General features: G+C 34.0%; 1 protein-coding gene across 1 annotated transcript in view; it reads right to left on the minus strand.

Annotated features, from left to right (window-relative positions):
• KHDRBS2 (KH RNA binding domain containing, signal transduction associated 2) overlaps window positions 1-25656 on the minus strand; it is a 542738-nt gene that overhangs the window by 13841 nt on the left and 503241 nt on the right. Inside the window, exon 8 of the mRNA XM_054569540.1 lies at window positions 5642-5700. Within this exon, the coding sequence (XP_054425515.1) occupies window positions 5642-5700 (59 nt within the window). The remainder of the gene's footprint in view (window positions 1-5641; window positions 5701-25656) is intronic.

The following is a 25656-nucleotide window of genomic DNA, read 5'->3' on the forward strand; positions in this document are numbered from 1 at the left end:
ATGGATACTAGTCAATATGTGAGGTTTAAAAAATTAAGTAAAAACATCAGTCTATATATGACATAAATGGATCCTCAAATCACTGTTCCACATATTTAATTTTTTTCTTCTGCCTATTCGGATATCATAAGTTGAGCAACATATCCGCTTACTTAAATCTCCCTCTATGTAATATTAATACCAAAAGCTGAGTGCATGTAATGTGTATTAATTTAATTAGGCTTAAAAGTTATGATGCTGAAATCTTACTATTTCTCATATTTTGACTTGGTCCCTTTTCTATTGCCTATATAGGATATGAGAATATGAGAATGATCCAAAGTTAAACCACAAGACCATATGGGTTGACATACAAGTATTTTGTTTATTTCCTGGTTACACAAAAGAAGGGAGTATCTCTTTTCAACTGAACATATTTATAGTAAATCTGATAGCACATGTGAAAATACACTAAACTCTGCAATTTTTTCAAGGCATAGCCCTAATGACAGGACACGGGCAACAGTGTGGTGATTGCAGGGGGGCGGGGTGTATAGGGGACTAAATGGTAATGGAAAAAAATACAATAAAAATTAAGTTAAAAAGCTTAAAAAAATAAAATACATGAAAGAAAACCTTTCTTCTTTATTCTATGATAGGAAAAATCATGAAGAAATTTTTATAAAGCAGTCTAAGTTGTGTTTTCTTTAAAAATAAAACATGCATGATGGAACAAGTATTTCAAAAATTTATATGAAACCACAAAAGACCCCAAATAGCAACCGTGATCTTGAGAAAAAAGGACAAAGTTGGAGGAATCACTCCACCTAATATCAAACTATAATATAAGGCCATAGAAATCAAAACAGCAAGTACTGGCATAAAAACAGACAGAGAGCAATGGAACAGAATACAGACAACCTGAAACTTTGTAGTCAATTAATATTGGACAGAGGAAGCAAGCACATACAATGGGCTAAAGATAGTTTGTTCAATAAATGGTGCTGGGAAAATTGGACACATGTGTGCAAAATAATGAAACCAGACCACCTTGCTACACCACACACAAGAATACATTCAAAATGGATTAAAGACTTAAATGTTAGACCATAAACCATAAAAAGTCCTAGAAGAAAACAGAGGCAGCAAAATCTCAAACATTGCTTGTAGTCATATTTTATTGGATATATCTCCCTAGGCAAGGGAAACAAAAGAAAAAAATAAACAAATCAGATTACATCAAACTAAAAAGTTTTTGCACAGCAAAGGAAAACATCAACAAAATAAAAAGAAAGCCCACAGAATGAGAGAACATATTTGATGATACGTCTGATAAGGGATAATATCCAAAATTTATAAAGTACTTACAAAATCAACACCAAAAAAACAGGCAACTCAACTGAAAACTGTGCAAAGGACCTGGATAGACACTTCTCCAAAGAGGACATACAGATGGCCAACAGACATATGAAAAGACACTCAATGTCACTAATCATCAGAGAAATGAAAATTAAAACCACAATGAGATATAACCTCACACCTGTCAGAATGGCTATCATCAATAAATCAACAAATAACAAGTGCTGGCAAGGATGTGGAGAAAGGGGAATCCTTTTGCACTGTTGGTGGGAATGCAGGTTGGTGTAGTCATTGTGGAAAGCAGTAAGGAGATACCCCAGAAAATTAAAAATGCATCTGCCTTTCAACCCAGCGATCCCACTTCTAGGATTTTATCTGAAGGAAACCAAAATACTAATTTGAAAGAACATAAGCATGCCAATGTTCATTGTAGTGTTATTTACAGTTGCCAAGATATGGAAGCAGCTCAAATGTCTATCAGTAGATGAATGGATAAAACAACTATGAGACATTACACAATGGACTGCTTACTTGGCCATAAAAAAGAAGAAAATTTTACCCTTTACAACAGTATGGATGGACCTGTAGAACATTATGCTAAGTGAAATAAGCCAGCCAGAGGAAGTCAAATACCACATGATTTCACTTACGTGTGGAAGCTAATGAACAAACTGAATTAACAAGCAAAACACAGACTCAAAGATGGAGAGCAGATGACAGCTAGTGGGGGGAGGCAGCTGAGGAGGAGGAGGGATCGAGCAACAGGAAAAAGGACTCATGGACATCGACACCAGTGTGGTGATTGCTGGGGGGAGGAGGTATAAGGGGACTAATTGGTAATGGAAAAATACAATTAAAATACTCTACAATTAAAAAATGATTAAATGTCTAAAAAAAAGTAAAGAACAAATAAATGTACTAGTGTAATTTAGGGTGTTAAATTTCCTTCTTTTTTGTTGACCTAAACTTTCTATAGTGTATGCATATTACTTTTACAGTAAGAAAATATATAACTTATTTTTTATGTTCATCAGACTTAGTGTCTGCTTAGATTTCTAAACACCTTTGGAAAAAAATATTTTATAAAATAAAATTAATTTATGTCTGCATCATTTAAAACTGAGGTGCTTTTGTTCAGAGTTCCTTGACCCCTATTCTGTTGCCCAGTGTTTAGCACTTACGGGCCACAGCAAGCCCAGAGGGTTACAGGGCATAGGGATGAACTGGGGCTGCTGGAATCCTGGCTTGTGAGCAGGCTGTCTCCTTAGGAGATAAAAAAAAAGAATTAACCAATGTAAGACCCATGGGTTATACAGGTGAGCCGAGCCAGATCTCCTGACCATAGCTCCTGTATTTCCATTAGGTCTGAGAAGCAACAATTTTTATTCACATCCTTTTTCCTATTGCTTTAGATTGTATTAACATATGAAGGATAAAGTGGGTCAAATACACAGTGACGGAAGGAGATTGTGGGAAACACACAATACAAGATACAGATGATATATCATAGAATTGTGCTATTGAAACCTATGTAATTTTATTAACCAATGTCACCCCAATAAATTTAATTAAATAAATGTAAAGAATTTGGAAAGAGAAATCATCAGCTCCACCCCTGCCATTCATTTCAGTGCATGTAATATGGTAAAGTAAAGCTCATATGTGTGATTTTCCTCAAGGTAATGTGCCAAGTATGAGAAATAATAATGGTATTTTGCAAATGAAATTTTTAAAAATTGATTTATAAATAATGTCTTAGAATAATGCGAGCTTCAAGAGATTGTTCAGTGCAGTATGTTCAGGATTGAGAACGATGCCTTAGATTTGTCAGCCACTAAATAAATACTTAAAAGTAATGTTTTCTGACCTCTTATAGAACTAGTGCATCACATGGCTTATAATGTGGCACAGCTTTTTATTATGTAACCATGTTTCTGAGCAGTAGACAGTGAAAACCAGGGAGAGACAATGTTTATCTTGTACACCATCATATTTCTGTAGCCTGGAAATACTTATGTGCACTAGACTCAAGTTGAATTCAACTAAAATTGAATGAATTAAAGAAATGCCTGTATTGTGTCTTATTCATCTTTTATCTTCAGTACTTAATCTTATAAGGCACATGGCTTGATTTCCATTTGATCAAGACTTTGCCTGGAACAATGGAGATATATTTACTGCTTTGCTGAACTCAGAGAATGCTGGGGTGCTAGACAATCTCTCAGCTCATCCTAGATGCCCATTGCTGTGGCTTTGGAGAAGCCCTGGATTTGGGATATTGTTGTTCTCATTAAAGTCCAGATGATGACTTTGACTCCCTCCTTCCAAAGAAGGAAGAATGTGTAGAGAATAGAATTAATGCAGTATATTCTGTGGTAGCTCACCAACTGAGCTGTACTATGCAAACCTGTCGATCACCGATTACTTCTGTGAAATAATTTCTGAAAATATGTTTTAAGTTGTTTGGAGAATATCTTTATCTCACAGTGGGAAAAGATTAGGTCAACTGATTGATGTTGGAGAAACTTGAGTTTGGGAAAGAGTGAGGTTGGTGCTCATTTTATGTTAATGTTATATTTTTTTCTTGTGAAATGCTATAGAAAACCTTCCTCCTCTTAGATTAGTAGGACAGCAGTTGGCATAGTTTAGAGAAATTCACTAAGCTGAGCATCTTTTCTTTCAAATGAATTCTAGTTTGAAGTAACAGATCCTGTTCTTTCTCCCAGGGTCCACAAAATTCTGCCCCCGCTCTCAACAACAGAAACAAAGTGAGACAAACTTGAATTCACATTCTTGCTATGTCATGTGGTAATTATTTAATTGAGGCAAGTTACTTAATGCCCTAAGCCTTAGTTCCTTATTTGTAAAATGCAGAGAGGGGTATGAGTGTGTACCTTGCAGGATACTAATGGGGATTGATTGTATAGATACACGTGTAATGTGTAATGAGGATTACCTCCCCAGTCTCTAATCCTCATTATGCATTGCTTAGCACAGGGCTATAATAGGTACTCCATGTGTGGTAGCAGCAATTGATTAATAGCATTCTAACCATTGATGAGACTATAAAGAGAGAAGTTGACTTAACCTCTGTGGTTCAGTTTCCTCATTGTTAAATGGAGGTAAAAATACTTGATTTTACAATTTACTTAATTTTGCCATGTATAATGCTCATTTTTTGCCCAAATTTTTGAGGGAATAATAAGGTTGCACATTATACATGGGTATAATAATCCCATGTACAATGTGCGTAAAAACATGGGTATGCATTACACATGGCAAAATACAGTATTATAAAGATACACAAGAAAAATAGATATACATAATCAGCTTATGAATGGCAATCGTTGTATTGTTGGTTTACTTTTGTACTCCTATTTCTGACCTCAGCCTAGTAATATTTCACTGAGGGAAATGAGTCGAGTCAATCTGGTGACTGAGAGTCCAAGGAGGGTGTAATTCCTTCTTTCCTCCCGAATCAGGACTGTCCAGCTTCTGTCCTGATGAAGCGCTACCCCTTTATCATGTGGAGCCCCACACAGGGGACATGTATCGTCTTCTTTACTGCTCCCCTTAAAGAGTGACAGAGTGACCTTGGTATTATTTTAACAAGAACCTGGAACTGAAAGCATTTAAATGAGTGTTTTTCAAGATGGTCAACTGTTGATGCTCCGGATGTATTTTAAGAAACCAGCAACCCTTCATAGCAATGTACTATGTTTATATATTTCACAGGCACTCAGTAAATTCTTACTGAACTAAATTACAATCAATTTTATATGGCATGTATTTTAATTAAGCAATGTATTTTTAATATTAATTTACAGGCTAATATACTTATTGCATATTAATTCTTAAGAGTCAAGCATTAGTGGGCCATTTTAAGAACTATGCACACTCTGGTAAATAATTTGAAAGCTACAATGTCTGCCCTTAAAAGTTTTAAAATGTTTTAACTGTGTATTTCTCTGATGATCTTTGTGAAAGACACATGGTTATTGTCAAATCAATGAGTCAGACAATGGGCACAGTGAAACACATAAGACACTGTTCAGAGCGCTCACTGTTGCTGTTGAAAATGATCTATGATTGTGAATAATTGCTTTTGAAATATTGATCAAAATTGATCTGTCCAATTTTCTGGCACTGGCTCTGTACATCAAATCTCACCCTGGAATTACATAAATCAATTTAGTCTGGACTTCTGTAAAAACTGGGGGGGAGAAAGACAGAAGTAATTTCTGAGTTGTCAGTGACTGATGGATGTTCTGATTTCACAGTTTTAGTAAAGAGAAGGTCTTACCGTAGCTGTCATAGGCATCCTCACTTACTCCATGACCGTAGTCATAGTATTCAGGCACACTGCAACAGATTTAGACAGCAGTCAATGTTACTGGAATCAGGATCAACCCAGAAACTCATATGGAATTTGAAAGCAAAATGTGTGCTAAAGTAGTGTCCCAAAAACCTTTAGGCATAAAACACAATCCTAAAGAAACAGGAGGAAAAATATAGGTTATTGACAATGAGTGCTATAATTTTCTCATGCCACATCAGTACTTTTTTATCTCTATCCTTCAATTCACAAATCAAATTTCCCCTAAAATACAAGTATAGTCTTTAAAGTTTGTCAAGAGGAGAGTTATAAAAGGTCTATTTTCAAGAAAAGGTGCTATACAAGATGACAATCTAGTCAATAGTGTATGGCTCTTAATACTGTTATCCTAAAAAAAGTGCATCAATTTCATCTTCACTTACAAAGACTGAAATAATATTTATACTTTTCCTTATCCCTTCCATTGCATATTCATGCAGTTCTCAAGTATATACACTATGTCTTTTTACTTAATATTTTGCTAAATGCTCCTACATTTTAGTAACTGAGAAAAAGGTGTTTTTCCTCCATTTTTCACTTGTTACTTAATATCTTCTCCCACCACAATTATCATCACCTACAGTCCCCACCATTAGGACACCATTCCTATTAGCATCTAAGAATTTTACGTATGGGCCATCCTCAAAAAGTCCTCCCTCACCCTAAGATCTCCACCTAGTGATTGTCTTTTTCTCTGCTCCTTTACAGAAAAATTGCTTAAAAAGAATTAACTCTGTTCACTCTCTTCCACTGCCTCTCCTTTTATATGCTTTTGAAGACATTCCAGTCAAGCTGTTTTCTCCCCAGAACTAGCTCTTGTCAATATCTTGAAATTTTCAAATCCGATAGTAAAGGCTTGGTCCTCATTTTACCTTAGCAGCATTTAACACAGATCATTTTTTACTCCTTCAAATACATCAGTTGCTTCAGAGATGTCTTTGCTCTTAGATTTCCTAGGCTCACGTCATTTCCTCACTCTTCTCTACTGGTACCTCTTTCTTTTTCCAGCCGCCTAATCCTGATGACTACTAGGGTTCAATTATTAGAATTTTTTCTCTTGACACTCCCTAGGCAATCTTATCTGTTCCTATGGCTTTAATACCACCTCTACTCTGATGGTCTCCAGGTTACATGACCAGCCTTGGCACCGCCCCTCTATGCTGGTCTTATGTATATAGTTTCCTTCTGAACATTTCCATTTGGATGTCAAACTTAACATATCCAAATATAAAACAATTTTTATTTCCTCTCTAATTCAGACTTGTTCCTTTTGAATGCTTCCCATCTTTATAAATGACGGCACCTTAATTAGTGTTATTCTTGCTGAAAACTCTGGAGTTGTCTCCTTTTCTCTCACATCTAATGTTTAATCTGACAGCAAATTCTTTCACTTCTACTTCCAAAATACATCCAGAATTTAAACATTTCTAAACATCTCCACAGCTTATGATTATGGTTAATTTAACCATCTCTCATTTAAAAAAAATACAATATCCTTCAAACTGGTCTCTATGCCCTGATTCCATGGGTTTAATTTTCCTCATAGAAGTCAAAATAATTCTTATAAAAGGAAGTTAGATTATATTAGTTCTCTATTCAAAATCCATCAATAGCTTCCCAAATCCTTTAGAAAAAATTTTTTAAAAAATTTATTTTGCCTACACACACTGACCCCCTAGAATTTCTCAGACCTCTCTCACTTTCCCCTTTGCTCACTATGCTCAGGGCACTTTGACCTCTTAGTTGCTTCCTAAACATGACAGACATGTTACTGTCTCAGCACCTTTTCACTTGGTATTCCCACTATCTGGAACACACTCTTCCTAAATATTTAGCTATCTCTTCACTCGTTCTTTCCGAACTCATTCAAAAGTCATTTATGAGAGATTTCTCTCACTACTTTATTTAAACTAGCATTCATTCATCTTTACCACACTTTGTGAATCTTAATATTTATCAATCACTTCTGTAGATATGATATAAGCAAACAAACACATTTGTTTATTCCCTTATTTGGATGTTTCCCACTTCTAGAATGTAAAATCTCCCTGGTATAGGACTTGATCTGTCATTAGTTCATTGCTCTCATTCTTCCAGGCTGATTTGTCTAGAACAATGTATGGCACATAATGGATGCCCACTAAATATTTATGGAATAAAAGACTGTATTGCTCATAAGAAAATTAGACACCATTTACATAAGTAGCCTAAAATAATGAAGATATACTTTTAAAAATACTATAAAAATGTGGAAATATTTTGTTTGAGCTTAGTATTTATGTAGTGAAAGTTCAAGCTTGTGGATATAGGAGAAATAGAAATGTAAAAACACAAGGGAAAGAGCAATTATGAAGAGAAATATTCATTCTACAGGATATGCTTATCAATTCATACATTCCATAAATATTCATTGAGTATGTATTATATGCTTGAAGTTCTTCCCAATGCTGATGGTACAACAACAGAAAAGAAAGACATCTTCTTCGAAGACTAAGACAAGACTCTTTGAGATGTGGCCGCTGTGTCCTTCTCAAAGTACAAGGTTGAACCATTCTCACATGTACAAACTGCCTGGCCACTCTAGAGGACTATTAGGATAAATTATTTGTGAACATAAATCATAATTATTTCATTAGATACTACATTTAGGCTTTGCAGTTTGAACTCCTAAATGTCCCACCGTGCACATCTTTGCAGAGATTAAAAACAAACAAAAAAAGGATAATTCTGGTTCACTTCACTTATCAGTTCAAAAAAGTACTTTGGAAGATTTGGTAGATATTGAGAGCAATATATAAATTAAGTCTCATATTTTGTAGGCTCAAATTCAAATGTGTGAATTATAAAGAAGCATGATTTATTTAATTCTTCTGCTAGTGTTTTGAATAACATCTGCAGTGAAAGAGAGACTCCACTAACATTAAATGCTATTTCCTTATTGATTTAAATCTTCTTTCCTATTCCTTCACCCCTTCTACCTCTTGATTTTGAGAAACAAACTTTTTAAAATGGGAAGGGGCCCTAAACAAGAAACTATTGGTTTGGCCAAAATTTTTTTTTCTTTCTTTTTTTTTTGTAAGATGGTTCTAGTAATGCTTAGTTGTCTTTACCTTCATTTGAAACAATTTTGTTAGATTGTATTGTGACAGCTGTCATATATGCATGCATTAAAAAAAACTTGTCAAAATTGGTGAACTTTTGTATAACCATTTTAATATTCAAAATGGAAGAAAATACAAATATTAATGCTGTATTATTTCAAGAAAAGGAGAGTCAGAGGGAAGGAGAGTTGGGGACTAGGTAAAAAAGGTGAAGGGATTAGGAAAAAACTCATAAACAGACAACAATATGGTCATTACCCCAGGGAAAGGGGTGGCAGAGCTAGAAGAGAGTAAACGGGGGATACATGGTTATGGAAGGAGACTTCGCTTTGGGTGGTGAGCATACAGTACAATGTACAGAAAATGTATTACAGAATTGTACACTTGAAACCTATATAATTTTATTAACCAATGTCACCCCAATAAGTTCAATAAAAATTTTTAAAAAAGAAGTCACATAATATATCATTTATCTAGTCCGTCATGTGTATTCAATCATTCTCAACTTTATCTGCATAATATAAGACAAAAATATGGGAAATAATTTCCTTAAAATTAGTGTGCCCTTGGACTAATTGGGATGAGAAAAATCCGATGAGCTACGAGCACCCTCTATATTTACCTGCTTCTCAGAGAAATCCAGCTATCATCAAGAACAAGGGCCTATCCCAAGCACATAAAATTCTCTACACCTTCTCATTATCTTCTCAATTATTTCCTCCTCCTCTAGAGAGTCTTCTCAGATCCCAGAAAACCCTACAATGTATTCTGACAATGCTGAGTTCTGTCCAGAAAGTATCCAGCCACGCACTATGGAAAACAAAGACATTTATTGAAGAAGACACAAGACACAAGAAACATTGTACATAGGGCAATGATGCCTCAGTCCCCTTCTAAGTAAGCACCTTGGGACCTCACACAGTTCTTCCAATAGCCATCGGCTGCCCCATCACATTTTCCTGAATCTCCTTAATGGTCTGAAATATTTTCCTTTTCAAAGATGATTTTAGTTTTTGGAAAAGCCATAAGTCACAGGGTGCCAAATCTGACCTGGGTGATATGATGTTTCACCAAAAGCTCTGAACAAGATGTGATGCATGAACAGGTCATTGTCGTGACGAAGCTGTCAATCACCAGTTGCCCAGAGCTGTGGCCTTTTGAATCATCTGAATAGTTACTGCAGAGGGATGTTCAAGCTTCACGCAAAATTTGATGCAGATTCATTGTGCTACTTGCTCAGTCATTTTGAATGCGACAGCCACACAGTACACATGCTCATTCAGCTGCATCTACTGCCCCCACTGACTAGTGCAGTGAAGTTCTCATTGTTCACTCATGCTCATTCCAGTTCACTCTCCTTGGCTGCCAGGTTACATCAATGTTGTGTAAATCATTCTCATTATATTAACAATGCCTGGACTTTTTCTGGACAGACCTTGTCTATCTCCCACATACAGCACTGCCTTCGTTACAATTTCACCTTTATATGTGCTATTTTTTACTTGTCTGTCTTCCTAATTAAAATATGATTTCTGTGACATCATGGCTATTTGGATCATCATTTTATTTACAGGCAGTACCTAGAGTCTCATACACAGTAAATGTTTAAAAAATATTAACCAAATAAGTGAACTGAATTCTTCCAAACTGATAAGCTTTGTATTTATATCAATTCTAAACAGCTATCATCTAACCTGAAAGCATCATCCAACAATCCATTGCATTGATTACCACCTATCACTCCTTACTGTTCTCTCCCCTGGGCTCCCCTTTCTATCTTGAGAACCTAATTCCATCTTACTCCACTGAGCCCTAATCATTTAGTTCTATTTCAAACAAGCTCTCCAATTTTCTTTACCAGTTTCCTTATTCTGTCCATAACTTAACTTCAATTAGAGTTAACCCTGTAAATATATATATATACATATATATACATATACATATATATATATATATATGAATGAAATGTAAATGTAGTCAGTCCGCTAACTATGTATAAGAAATGTATGGGAGAACTAAAAATTCTGAGATGTTTGTATCAGGGAAAGTAGATTTGGTGTTTAACTAGAAAGCTTCTAGGTGGCAGAATAAAACATGCTACCTACCTACAAAAGTAAAGAAAATAAGCTAGGGGAATGATACAAGGTGCCCTGAAGCTATGGTAATTTGAAACTTGGGTTTTAAAATATGAATATTTTAGTTTATATTTCTCTTTTTCAACTCTATGGAATTGAGAGTAAAAACTTTGCCTTCTATTTACCTAGAAAATTTTGACCACAAGAAACCATGAAATCATTCAATAAATATTTATTGAGTATCACTAACATCCTGGGATACAAAGAGGAAAAGATACAGAATTATATCATTGAAATTTTTTTTCACTGAATAATATTCCATTGAGTGTATATATTTCATGATTTCTATATCTATTCATCCATTGATGGGCACTGAGATTGTTTCTATATCTTGGATACTGTATTGTAAATAAGGTTGCAATGAACATGGGGATACATATATCTTTTTTCAATTAGTATTTTTATTTTCTTTGGAAAATACCTAGATGTGGAATTGCAGGGTCATATGGTAATTTTATTTTTAATTTTTTTGAGGTACTTCTACACTGCATAGTGGCTGCACCAATCTGCATTTCCAACAACAGTGCACAAAGGTTCTATGTTCTCTACCTCCCCGCCAAAAGTTATTTCTTGTGTCTTTGATAATGACCATTTTAGCAGGTATGAAGTGATATCCTATTGTGGTTTTGATTTCAATTTTTCCTGATGTTATGCTGTAGAGTCGTTTTTTTCATGTACCTGTTGGCCATCTGTATGTCTTCTTTTGAATAATGTGTATTCGGATCTTCTGCACATTTTTATTTTATTTTTTAATTTAATCTATTGTATTTTTTTCATTACCATTTAGTCCCCTTACATCCTCCTCCCCCCAGCAATCACCACACTGTTGTCCATGGCCATGAGTCCTTTTTCCTTTTTGCTCAATCCCTCCACCCCCTAACTGTCCCTTCCCACTAGCTGTCATCTGCTCTCCATCTATGAGTCTTCTCTGTTTTGCTTGTTAGTTCCGTTTGTTCATTAGATTCCACATATGAATAAAATCATATGGTACTTGTTTTTCTCTGACTAGCTTATTTCACTTACCATAATGTTCCCCAGGTCCATCCATACTGTTTACAGGGTAAAATTTTCTTCTTTTTTATGGCCTAGTAGTATTCCATTGTGAAAATGTCCCATAGTTGTTTTACCCACTCATCTGCTGATGGACACTTGGGCTGCTTCCATATCTTGATGACTTTAAATAATGCAGCAATTAACATAAGGATGTTTATGTTCCTTTGAATTAATGTTTTGTGTTCCTTCATATATATTCCCATAAGTGTGACTGCTGAGTCAAAAGGCAGATCCATTTTTGATTTTTTGAGGTATCTCTGTACAGCTTTCCACAGTGGATACACCAATCTGCATTCCCACCAACAATGCAAAAGGATTCCCCTTTCTCCACATCCTCACCAGTACTTGCTGTTCGTTGATTCATGGATGATGGCCATTCTGAAAGGTGTGAGATGGTATCTCATTGTGGTATTAACTTCCATTTCCCTGATGACTAGTGATGTTGAGCATCTTTTCATATGTTTATTGGCCATCTTTATGTCCTCTTTGGAGAAGTGTGTATTCAGGTTTTTTGCCCATTTTTCAACTTTTTTTTTTTTTTTGGTGTTTTGTAAGTACTTTATAAATTTAGGGTACTAACCCTTTATCAGATGTTATCAGTCAGTGAATATGTTCTCTCTCTCTTCTGCCCATTTTTAAATTGAATAGTTTGTGCTTTCTTTCTTTTTTATTTTTTTGCAGTTGAGTCATATAATTTCTTTATAAATTTTGGACATTAGCCCCTTATCAGATATATGATTTGCAAAAATATTTTCTGATTCAGTAGGTTGCCTTTTCATTTTGTTGATGGTTCCTTTGCTGTGTAGAAGCTTTTTAGTTTGACATAGTCCCACTTTTTTTGTTGTTATTGCTAATTTTTCTTTTGGTGTCAGATATAAAAAAATCACTTCCAAGACCAATGTCAAGGAGCTTTATCCTGGGAATTTTATGGTTTCAGGTCTTACATTTAAGTTTCTGATCCATTTTGAGTTAATTTTTGTGTATAATATAGGATGGTGGTCGAGTTTCACTCTATTGACCATATTTTTGTGGTTTATTTCTAGGCTCTTTATGCTGTTCCATTCATCTTTTTTTATGTCAATACCATACTGTTTTGATTATTATGGTTATTAAATATCCGTCGAAATCAGGTAGTGAAATGTCTTCAGTTTTGTTCTTATTTCTCAAGACTGTGTTGGATATTCAGACGGGTTTTTTGGTGGTTTCAAACAAATTTCAGGATTATTTTTTCTATTTTTTTGAAAAATGTCATTGAAATTTTGATTGAGATTGCATTAAATCTGCAGATTGTTTTGAGTAGTATGGACATTTTAACAATATTGATTATTTGGTTCCATGAGTGTGACATATCTTTGCATTTATTTATGTCTTCTTCAATTCCTTTCATTAATGTCTTTTAGTTTTTGATATACAGATATTTTACCTCCTTGGTTAAATTTATTCCTAGGTATGTTTTTGATAAAATTATAAATGGGATTGTTTCTTTTATTCTTTTTTTCCAAGAGTTCATTATTAGTGTATATAAATAAAACAGATTTTTGCATATTGAGTTTCTTTTTATCCTGGAGCTTTACTGATTTTGGTTATTAGTTCTAACAGGTTTTGATGTAGTCTTTTGGGTTTTATATATATATTATGTCATCTGCAAATAGTGACAGTTTTATTTTTTCCTTTCCAACTTTGATGCCCTTTACTTATTTTTCTAGCCTAACTGCTCTGACTAGACTTCCAATACTGTGTTAAGTAAAAGTGGTGAGAGTGGGCACTTTGCAGAGGTGAGTTACAGAGATGAGGTTGGGGAGAGAAGAGCAGCTGGCACAATCTTTTCCTTGCCAAACCTTAAGTGAAGTGTTTCACTTAGGCTGTATCTTGAGCTCACTTCCCTCTCTGTCTGCATTGTATACCTTTTCTGTCAGATTTTTTTCTCAAGACTTCACTGATCACAAACTATATAACTTCTAGAAAGAAATTCCCAATATAAAAATAAAAGAATCTCCACATCAACATCAAGTAGCACAACTGTCTCAGAGTGCTAGTGACAATATTGTAAAGGTTCAAAATGTACATTTTTTTATCGAAATATTGAAAGCTTATTATTTGAATTAAATATAAAGTAACACAGGAAGTTAGAATAAACATTAATTTATTTGAAAGAAACTTTAGATTATATAACTAAATTGCACAAATGAGCATTGGTGTCTGAATCCCATGCTTAGTACTATAAGCAGATAGAAGTGAAGACTCATAGTATTCACTGGGCTGCTACCAATTGATTTCAAGGTTTTGAAATGAAATACTGTGAATTATTAAAGCAGATAGATATAAAACACAATTAGATGCAACTAATTATAAGGAGAAAACACTGGAAAGGAAACGTGTGAGTCTGTTGTGTGTGCAACTGGTAAATATGAGTGTGTGTGTGTCTGTGTGTGTGTATGTGTGTGTATATATAGTTTAAAATTCTTAATCTCATACTTCTAGATTAAAATCACATGTGCCAATATCACTGGAGTAAATAATAGATTTAAAAATTAAAAATGTATAGCTTAAATTACTTAGCCACCATTATGTGTAAATATTTTATATATTTCATTTTCGCTTAAGAATTTTTTCATTTAGAAATTAACCTTTATTCTGAGGGCAACTGGAAAATTAAAACATACAAGTTAACCTTCCTGATACTAGAAATTAATATTCACATATATGATAATATGCTTTGTTGAAAATTCACTATCATTGCATTCACGTTGTCAGTAAATAAAAATTTGGTATAAAAACAAACTATTTCAGGTCCCTTAAATTCTTCTCTATAACTTTATACATTTCTAGTACAGAAATAATCAGAATAGATTTAAAATAAATGAAATTATATAAAAAATACTTTTATTTACAAATTAAAATATTTTGATAATTTGTGTGCGTCCAACAATATTGAATGAAATATGTTTTCTTTTGTGTATATGTATTTCAACTAAACTGCAAATAGCCTTTGTCATGATCTAATATCAGCTGTTTTCATGGAGTTCTAACAAAGAAAAATATCAATTCTTTAGATTCTATATTTTTAAGGTGTCTGTAAAAGTTCATCAAGATAGCAAAATTTTAAAATAATTTTGAAATTTTTTGTTGAATTATTTATTTTTCTATTGCATTCAACCAATCGTGTTACACAGATACAGAACAACCATGTTTGTGAACAAATATAAATTTGTGCATCCCATAATTAACTAATAAACTATATACATTAAACATAGGTAGATGAATGAGGATATAGATAAACAGATAGATAAATGGATAGATAGGTTGATAATGTATAGATAGATAAACACAATGACCCACCACAATAATTTTTCTGGCCAGTTCGTTTTGAGAAAGTGAAATCTCTCCTGCTCAAAGATTCACTATGAGACAAAATGAGAAAGAAAGAGATCACAATCTGAAATGGAGAATAGAGAGGTTTCCATTCTCTGACCCATTTGGAGGTAAATCAGTATTTCTTCTGAAAATGAATCACAGGATACAGAAAAAAAAGGTGTTTGAACTCAAATTTGGAGCTGATATTTGTATTGAGTGTGCATTTTGGACATATCATTTAATCTCTGTGAACTCCAGCTCCATCACCTTTAATATAGCACTAATGATATCTACCTCAAGTATTAATGAGATAATCTGTGTCAGCCCCATGGTAGCTGCCTGCAGTTACCCCATGGTAACTGTACATAGCAGGCACTCAATAAATACTAATAATGAGTGATTGTCCAACCAATGAAGGCATAGACATAAAACTCCTCTTTTTCATTCACATAAAGGGTGCAGTGCTGATAGAGATTTCATCTTCTTGAAATATTCTGAAACATGACATAACCATACATGCCCTCTTAAGTTTCAGTTGACGGAATTTAATGTTCACAGGATGAAATATAGGCTGATTATTCACGAGGGAAGTGACATATTTGTTCTGCTCATAGATTAAGGATCAAGATAGATGATCTATATAAGGCATCTAGGATAGAATTATGATCAGCTTTGCAATGATCTCCTCTATAGAAAATGGATGTTTTGAGAGTGCAGTTTCATGCACCAAATGAGATAGAAATACACTTAAATATGCTTTTGTTTTTTTGGTTTCAACACTGTTCATACATTACTGCAAAGGGTCTCTTTGTGTAGACAATTTTTAATCGTTTTTTTCTGATTCAGCTTGTGTTTTTTGCTTATTTCGACCCTTTATTACATAAATGAGGAGTGAGCAATCTTAATACAAAAACATTAATCTTCTGTTTCACTATGTGAAATTTTAATTTAAGCATAGCAATTTTTTTCCATAAATAAGACCTGCAACTGGCTGATTAATTAGGCTTGCTAGTACAGGATATTATTAAATGAACTGTTACATGCCTTTGGTACAAATACACAGAAGCTATTGAACCCTAGTTTGAAATGGACATAATTTTAACCATATACACATTATTTCTTTGCTGAATCATAATTCATGAGTATCAGTAAGATTTCAGTATTGTGAACACAAACATATTTTCTAATTATTTCAACATTTTAGTTGACTTTGAGATTGAATTCATTGATGCCAATTGTACTATGTCTATGTGTTAATGGTAATTTATATTTTTCTCCATTCAAATCACAAATGGAATCTCACTTGTGTTGGATAATGTCCTAGAATAACTTCTTAATTATTAAAGAATTATTCCTCATGTACCAGATTTTGGAAATTTCAATAAATCAAATAGAGTTTGGGAAAGAATATAAGAATTGATAACAATAATTTCTCTTTGACAAGTTTTTTTGGTATCTGGGCATGTGTGAAGAAACAAGGCTACATTCATTCAGAAATTCTCAATAATATAACTTAGGTGAGGCTCTATCATGCACTGCCATTGTTGCATGCTTTGAACTGAATCATGTTTATGAATTTTAACATCATCTTCTTCTCTAATTCTCAATCTGTGAGTGGTAATTCTGTACAGCACAGAAGTCCCTTTTCTATGTTCTAATGACCTAACTGGTCCCTTCCTTAGCACTCCTTATTACCATACCCTACACTCTGACATAGGGCATGCCTCCTGGAGTCATAGGTCCTTTCATGTCTCCATACACCTGACCATGGTTATCCTTCTATCCACAATAACTTCCTCTACTTCTTCACCTTGAAAAGTATATATCTCTTCCTGGGATCCAGCTCAATGGTCAGCTTCTCATTAACACTTTACCCAGCCTCCCAGGCAAGATGTCACCCCTTACCAGCAGCCTTCTGTAAGATCTTGCTTATATCTTCATGTAAAATAGCTCTTATTCTGCTAGAATTTTAAAATAAACCTGTCTTCTTCTAGCACAGTGGTTCTCAATATCTAGTATACCTTAGCATTATAAGAACACTGTGCTAAAAATGCAAATTCCTGAGCCCTGTTTATGAGAGGATGAATCAGGTGGGCCCTGCAGGGCCCCCAAATCTACAATTTCCTTTGCCGTGTTTCTGATGCACTACTTGTGAATAAACAAATGTTTGGGCTATGTCTTACTTGTTTTGAATATAACAGTATCCAGAACAGTGACATTCATTGAATGTTTATTAAGTAAATAAGTAGTTTTAAAATACTACATAATGTCTTTATGAATGATCTATAAGCTTCCTGACAGTGCAACCATGCTGATTCATGACTATGTTTACAACCGTTCTTAGAATTTTAATTAGTGGTCAATGTCAATTTAAATGTTGCTACTGAACTTTGTCCTTGGTACTCTTTTTTGCTAAGCATTTTTTTTTGAAAAATACTTGATAAAGAAATAGAATATATGCTAGGAAGTATAACTAATATGCTGGTTTTAAGAATTAGTATTTCAAATTGTAGCTCTAAATTAATAGAAGGCCTAAACACAAAGCTAAACTATTATAGAGATAAATGTACATTTCTGCATTTAGTTTTAAAAAATCAGTGTAAAGGTGCAGGATTGTGTAAGAACTTATTTGACAGCAGTTCTTTTAGAAAGAAGGCAGGTTTTCAGTTGAAAACAAATCCAATAAAACCCAACAAAGTTGAAGAGCTTTAAAGCAAGAAGCATGAAATACAATAATGCCATTTCTTTGTACCAGTCAACTCTCACCTGATATAATGATCCTCAAGATCACTGTGCCACAGCTTAGGATGGACCCTTGGACAACTGGAATGGTTTTAGGAGAGAGTAATTAGGATATTTGGTGAAATAGGTATGATAATGTACCAGGAAAAGTTGAGGAAAACCATGTCCATTTGGACATTCACCCTGGATATTGACTTGTTACTGGTACAGCAATGTTGCTCCACAAACAATCACAAAATATTAGCATCATACAACAAGTAATTAGTTCGGTCATGTGTTTTGGCTGGACTGGAGGTTCACTGATCTAGGCTGGGCTTGCTGGGGTTTCTGCTCAAAGCTATGGATGGAGCTGCGCTTGGCCCCACTAGGTTTGGGCTCCCATGTGTTCATTCAGGAGCCCAGACTAGGTCTTCCCCAGCAGCTGCCTGGGGAAGCTCTTCCCTTAGCAATGGCAAGAGGGAAAGTGAGAAACTCATAGCTCTCTTAATATGTAGGTTTAGAAGTGGCATTAGTCTATTAGCTAAGGCAAACTACATGATAGTGAGGAGTCAGGAAAATGTGCTCTGCCTCTTTCTTGGGAGGCACTGGAAAGTCTTATGGTAAAGAGTGTGAGCACAGGAGAGTGAAGAATTATAGCCAAGAATGCACTGTCAAACTCTGAATGGATATTGATTGAAGGAGATTATCTTCATAAAGAAAGGCTGACATGTGGGAGAAAAGCTCAATGTATTATGTGTAGCTTCACAAAGCCGATTAGTGATCAATGTATATAAATGGAGATTATAGGAAAAGAGATATTACTTCAGTTTAAGAGTTTCCTAATAAGCCGAAATATTCAGAAAATAGAGTAAAGTGTTTGGGAAGCAATATGGCATTGGACAGGAATCAGTTCAAAGCCTGGGCCTCTTACCTAGTAAGCTATAAAGTACCGGGGAAGGTAAATACTCTGAATCCTAGTTTCTTTAGTTGTAACATGAGGATAAATTTACATTTGATAATGTAGATACCTTCATATAACAACTACCCTGTATTGTAGCTATAATTATTAGAAACTTACTCCCTTTAGAATTGGTCAAGTGTTCTTTGCCTAACCTTTCAAACATCTTTTTTGCTTCTTTCACACACCTATAATTCAATCTAACTGAATGTTATATAATACAAGTCTACTGTTACTTATATTTGGATACCAAGTCCAAAAGCTCAAAATTAAATTGTTTCCTTAAACTGGGTGTCTGATATCATTAGGCAACAAAACTCTACCTAAAGTGACAAGAAGCTATTTATAGATATGTACATCCTGCTTAGTGTTGTTATTCATATATTTCAAAACAATAATATTTATATATATTTTGGTATAGATGCCACTGAAGGTAATATGCTACTATATAATATATGCATAGTATCACCTTTCTAAAATACAATTTTGAATATGAAGCACTTGGTCGACATTTTGCCCTATACCTTCCTGTTTCTTGTTGAGGGCTGTCTCCAGTTCTACACTAATCTGCTTAGGAAAAGTGACTGACAGGTTGACATGTCCTGATCTTAATAAATTATTAAGCAGGTTTCAGTTACTAACAGGGACACTTAAGCTCTCTTGGGAGACTCATCATACCAATGACTTGGGAAAATTGTTTTTATAACTTTTTAAAGCCTCATAAAAATACTCTATTGGTAAATTTTTAAATAAAAGTTGACTAGGCATGTAGTTATTATCAAAATTAACCTTAAATTTAAAAAAAGTTTATATAACAACAAATACATAATGAATACTTTGAGGAAACATAGTTTCTTTTCTAAAATTAACAACAGTTATTTTAGATGCCTAAAATAAATATGTCAGATGAGAACAACAACAAAAATAGTGTGTATCAAGGGCTGGATTCTCATTCTTTGAGATAATATTAAGCAATATCAAATTCAGTTTTGATGCATACAGAGGTCTATAGATGTCATGAAAATACAGCTGACTTGTGGAGTAATTGTGGGAAGTATCTCAAATTCAATAACTGCCTATAAATTCAATCTTATCTTGACTATAGTTTGAGACATAAGAGAATTGAATTACAAAATGAGGGTGAGTCACTTTATAGCAAATTGTGCCACTTAAATGAATAGGACAAGCTGTTACATACTTACTATTTTAACTTTTATTAAATTACTGGGTAACTGCAGTGACTTATACTTAATTTTTCATCAGAAGGGTTTCTGTAGACTCTGAGTATCACATTAAGTTTATAGCCTAAAAACAATAGTTAATGTAAAATAATTTCATTTTTTTCTTGTATAGACACCATTTTGTCAAAGCCCTTTGGAAAGCATGCAGATAACTTGTTACATTCTTAGTGTATTAAATGCATATTACCTCTGGCATGTTCAGCTACATAACAGAAACCTGTTGAATCAATGGACTGATTGAGATTTCAGACAGTATTTATTAATCTTCATGTCTGAGGCCTCTGGAGACAGAAAGTATTATTTCGAATCCAACATTTACTACTTGAATGAACTGGGGAAAGTCACTTAATATTTTTAAGCTTCAATTTTTCTCTGTCTCAGATGTTGTTGCAAGGATTAAATGAGATATAATGGGCTAAGTAATTAGCATAGCAGCTAGCATAAAGCGAATACAATTATTGTGTATCATTCGTTCCAGCTGGCCTCTGAACGGAAGAGCAGTGCTTCCGGCGGGTGGGCTCTGACCCCTAAAGAGCTGAGAAGTGGTGCAAGTGGTGCAAGGGGGTCCAAGAACCCATGTGTTCACTATCTATCCTGCCTCTTCTTGGTATATAGGTACTCTCTCATTAATAAAACACAAATTCATTCAAAAGCATTCCTGTTTCCATAACAATTTCATGTCATCATTCCTGAAACTAATATGTACAATTACTAGTTGCTGGGGGTGTGATAAAGAGAGTAGTCTTCTCTCCAGTCCTCCCTAAACCCCTGGAGGACTAATGACAGCTTCATCTACTGGGTCTTTTGTCTTCTGACTCTGAATGGGTTCGGCCAATGAGAACGATGGTAAGAGCCTGGGAGGAGAGGAGTGAGTGAGGTTGGGGTGTTAGCTCTCTGGGGCTTCCTCCTTACGGGATGGCCGTGGCTGCCGTTCTCAATCAGCTCCCGATAGAAGGCCTCTCTGACGGCTTTCTGTGTTTCCCTTTCATTCTTAGTTTCAATGGCAAACTCCTTGCGCCGGGGAAACTAGTCCTTGTGGTTTCCTCTATACTCTGCCACCGAAAGTAGTTCCCTTATTAAACTTTCCCCAAATTATCCTAACCTAAGCGTGTCATTTTTTTCCTTGCTCTGTAGACCCTAGTGTGTAGACAGATACTCAAAAAGGGTCTTCATCCTAGAACACTCTGGGAACGAGTGTCCTACAGTTGGAGGGAGATCTATCCTTGCACCCCTGGCACATTCCTTCATTAACCCACAGAAAAGAGGAGTCTCTTCTTAGGTTGTGTGACTGTCCCACTTGATTCATGCTTCAAGAAAACTGAAAGCTTCTGTTTGGATATTTTGCTTATTACATAAACCTGTAGTTAAAAAATTTACACTGGAAAATTATAAATACTCAACATTTTGCATCCAAATTAAGTTGCTGCTAGAATTAAAGATCGGAATTGGTCTTTTGACCTTCATTTGCAATATTACTATTTATTTGTTTCTAAGTACTGTATATAAAATTATTCTTTTCTACATCTATGATTCCATTTGACATAAATTCTTGCTTAAAATTTGGGCATTGAGAAAAACCAGTTGGTCGGTAAAACCTTGTGAATTTACATCATTTCAGAAGATTTATCTCAGAAAATATTAACGACTTTGAAGAGTACATTAAACATGGGGTATGAGAATAGAATTTAATATTTGGTCCAATTAAAGTTGTAAATCACAGGGTGTAACTTGTCTCGAGGCAAAAACTTCAAGTAACTGAGTTCCCCTGGGAACTGCAAGTCTATCTTGCAATTTGAAGCTTGCAATGGTAAACCCATCAATCTATTTCTTTACTGTTTTTTTATCATGAACACAGAGCAAGATAAAATGAAGGCTGGAGACCAGTGCTCACTACGTCATTAGTAGCACTGCCTCTTTAGGTATCTTCAGTGAAGTTCTCTTTCTGTTCCATTTGAAATGTTCCAGAACTAAAGATACCTTACAAGAAAAGTGGGGATTAACAAAAATTGGAACATTCAAAATCTCTTCTGATTTTGACCATAACAGTGCTAAAATAATAGTCATTTGTAAGTGATGGAGAAATTTTATGCTTATGTAGTCCTCTTTATTCAAACTTCAGAAACTTTCTCCATTTTCCTCCATAAATCCAAATCATACTTTCGGAGGTCCAAATAAAGAACCACTATTTGAAAAAGAAACAAATATAGACTGATTCTTGTGAAAAATGAACCGACTATCCTACAGTAGTTGTTTCAATTATATTTATTTAAATATACAGACAACTTGCAAATAGCTCCTTCTCAAACAAATTATTAGGGGAAAATATTAAAATGTATTTAAAAAGAAGTATACTGTATGGTGAGTATACTTTCTGGCACATCTAACTATATAATAAGTGCTTATTGAACTGCACTGTTAATCTTAACATCTGCTGGCATAGTTGGATCAATAGAAATAACCTAAAAGTAGAGATTTAATACATTATGCAATAAAATTTCTCAGTATTTATCCATTTGTATTACAAAGTAGTATTATAGGTAAGAATTTTTTCACACAGTTTTTGAAATAATAGTGTTAATTCCATTCATTCATTAGTGCATTCATTTATTTTTATTTAATTTATTCAACAACTCTTTACTGAGAACCTCTAATGTGCCATATACTATACTAGTAATAAAAATGTTTTTATCAAAAAATATGTTTTTATCAAAATAGCTATTTTATAATAATTTTATAATTTATAATAAGCAATATTTTATTGGAATATAAAATATTTTGTAATTATTATACTACAAAATAGTGTTATGACTAATTCCATGACCTGCTTTCTTTACCCTTTCTTGTTTAGTACTAAGATATCTCAAAATATAAATATTTTGTCAGTAAATATGATACATATAATTCTGATTATTTTCTTTTTGAGGGGTGAGGCTCTTGTTTTGAATCTTCTTAGTGTAGGTACACATTAGGTCTGACATTCATGTGTTCCACGATCATCTCTTCAACACATAGCCCCTGAAAGTCTCACTGCTGGCCACTGTGAAGGACATGAGAGGGGATCAGACGAGGATTCTGGGCAAGAAGTAAGGATGGTAAGAAATATGTACACGAATAACCCCAATGTAAGACAGGGATAGAAAGTACCATAGAGAAACAAAGATATGGTGCTACCAGAATCAGGGCAGAAATAGGTTATTCCTATAAAAGAGGATTAAGGAGAGACTATTCAAAAGATTTAGATTTGAACTAGACCTAGAAGGGTGCAAAAAATTTAACCATAGAAAGTTGAATGGGTAGTAAAGGGAAAAAAGAAGTTATCAGAAGCACATAGAAAATGTTCTCTTATATATAAATCACACCTTATTTCAACAAGATAAATTATTTACAGAATTATTCCATATTGTCGTTGCTTCTTAAACATAATTATGTTCAATTATCTTAGTATTCAGTTTTTAAGAATTTAAAGATAAATTATTCTAATTCACAATTTTTCTTCTTCCTATTCCCTTACTGTCACTTAAACCCATTTAAATTAAACAGGAAGAGAGATGTAGACACTTTCTCACTTTTAGAAAATTATTTCAAAATCTCTACAAGGTGAATCTAACCCTACAGAGCTATTTATTCTAGTTGTGTTTGTCGTGCATGGTAATCATGTTTTTTACCAGTTTTTGAAAAAAGTTAAGGAATTTTATTATTATTATTTTTTATGTACTAACATACAGTGATGTACCAGCTATTTAGTTGAAAATAACTATCTGTTGTTTTATGTAGCCAAGTTGCATATACTGCTCTGTTCAGTGTCTGTGATGTGATGCAAAGCTTTTCCTAATCCTAAATAACTGTGCTGTATTCCAATAGGTAATTGGCACAGTTAAGATATTACCCACAATAAAAGCTCTTAGTTCATGATGGCTTTTCTATTTAACCGACTATAAGTGCATCAATTACTCAAAGTTGAAGATGGTTATTTCCATAATGATATCTCATGTTATGTTTAGCTTTAAAGGTATCAGTTCACACTCAACTTTCTCCTAACAGTCTGCAGTATTCTCTTTAAATAAAATTGCCCTTGACCCCTTTCACTATGCTGTCCTTCAGGCCATGAAAAAAAAAAGCACACTTATGAAATACACCTAGATTTCCTTGTGCCCACAATGCCCTTACAGTTCTTTCTTTCTTTGCCATCTTCTCTCCTCAAAATATTACTTAAAAATCATCCAAACTTCTTTGGGTACCAATAAAGCTGATCAATAAATGATCAAGTCTATAATGATTTTGTGACAATGTATTATACTGGCTCCTATCAATCACCATTAGGGAGAATCAATTATTAGTGTATGGACTCCAACTTTTCCATGAAATCTGAAACTAAGTAAAAAAATTATTTCAGAAAAAAACTCATGACTGATTTTTCTAAAAATGCATATGTTTTATGTGTACTCATAACTGTAAAACTACAGAAATAATTCAAATGTCCTTCAATTGGCAAATGCAGAAGCTGTGGTACATCCTTACAACAAAACACATCACAGTAATAATAAAAACAGAACACTGATACAGACATGAATAAATATCAAATGCATTATGCTGAGTAAAGAAACCAGACTCAAAAGGCCACATATTGTATTGCTTTATATTAATCATATGACATTCTAGAAAAGGCAAAACTGTAGTGATAAGAACAAGTTATGGTTTCCAAGGCCTGGGTTGAAAAATTGTCTATCAAGGGCTGAAAGGGAACATCTTGGGCTGATTAAAATGCCCTACTCCTTAATTTTGGTGGTTTGCATTTGCCGCATTCACACAACTGTATCCTCAATGGACTAAATTTACTGTCTGTAAATAATACATAAATAAATTTGACTCTAAAATGTAAAAAATTATTTATATCAAAAATTTTAAGTCAATCTAATGAGATATATTCAACAATCATTTGAAGACACATCAAGGAAGAAGAGGAATTCTTGTTTGATTAAGGTGTTTTATGAATTTTCCTCCTTCCAAAGTACTAATAACATTTCCTGATCTCCTGTTTTACAAATAAAATTACATTTTAGGGAAAAATAGTTACATTGAACAAGTGACTGGTGTTATTTGTTGTCTTAATTATGAATTCACTCAAGTGATCTTTAAAAATAACATATTTCATAAATACAGGCATGTTAATGAGCTGATTGGTTATGATAATCATGTCTCAAAATAACACTCTACTATATTATCTTTTACCTCTTACAGTCTAATAAACAACTTAATAATTCAGAAAGACAATGGAGAAAAAGCACTATTAGAAGCTCTCACATAACATAACTGATATTCAGATACAAGAAACAAAATGGCAGGATTAAAAATAACACCAGGAAGGATGTTTTAGACAGCA

The sequence above is a fragment of the Pteronotus mesoamericanus genome, unplaced genomic scaffold (assembly GCF_021234165.1).
Source record: "Pteronotus mesoamericanus isolate MK-2021 breed Mesoamerican mustached bat unplaced genomic scaffold, CSHL_Meso_final contig_20, whole genome shotgun sequence".
NCBI classification, from domain to species: Eukaryota; Metazoa; Chordata; class Mammalia; order Chiroptera; family Mormoopidae; genus Pteronotus; species Pteronotus mesoamericanus.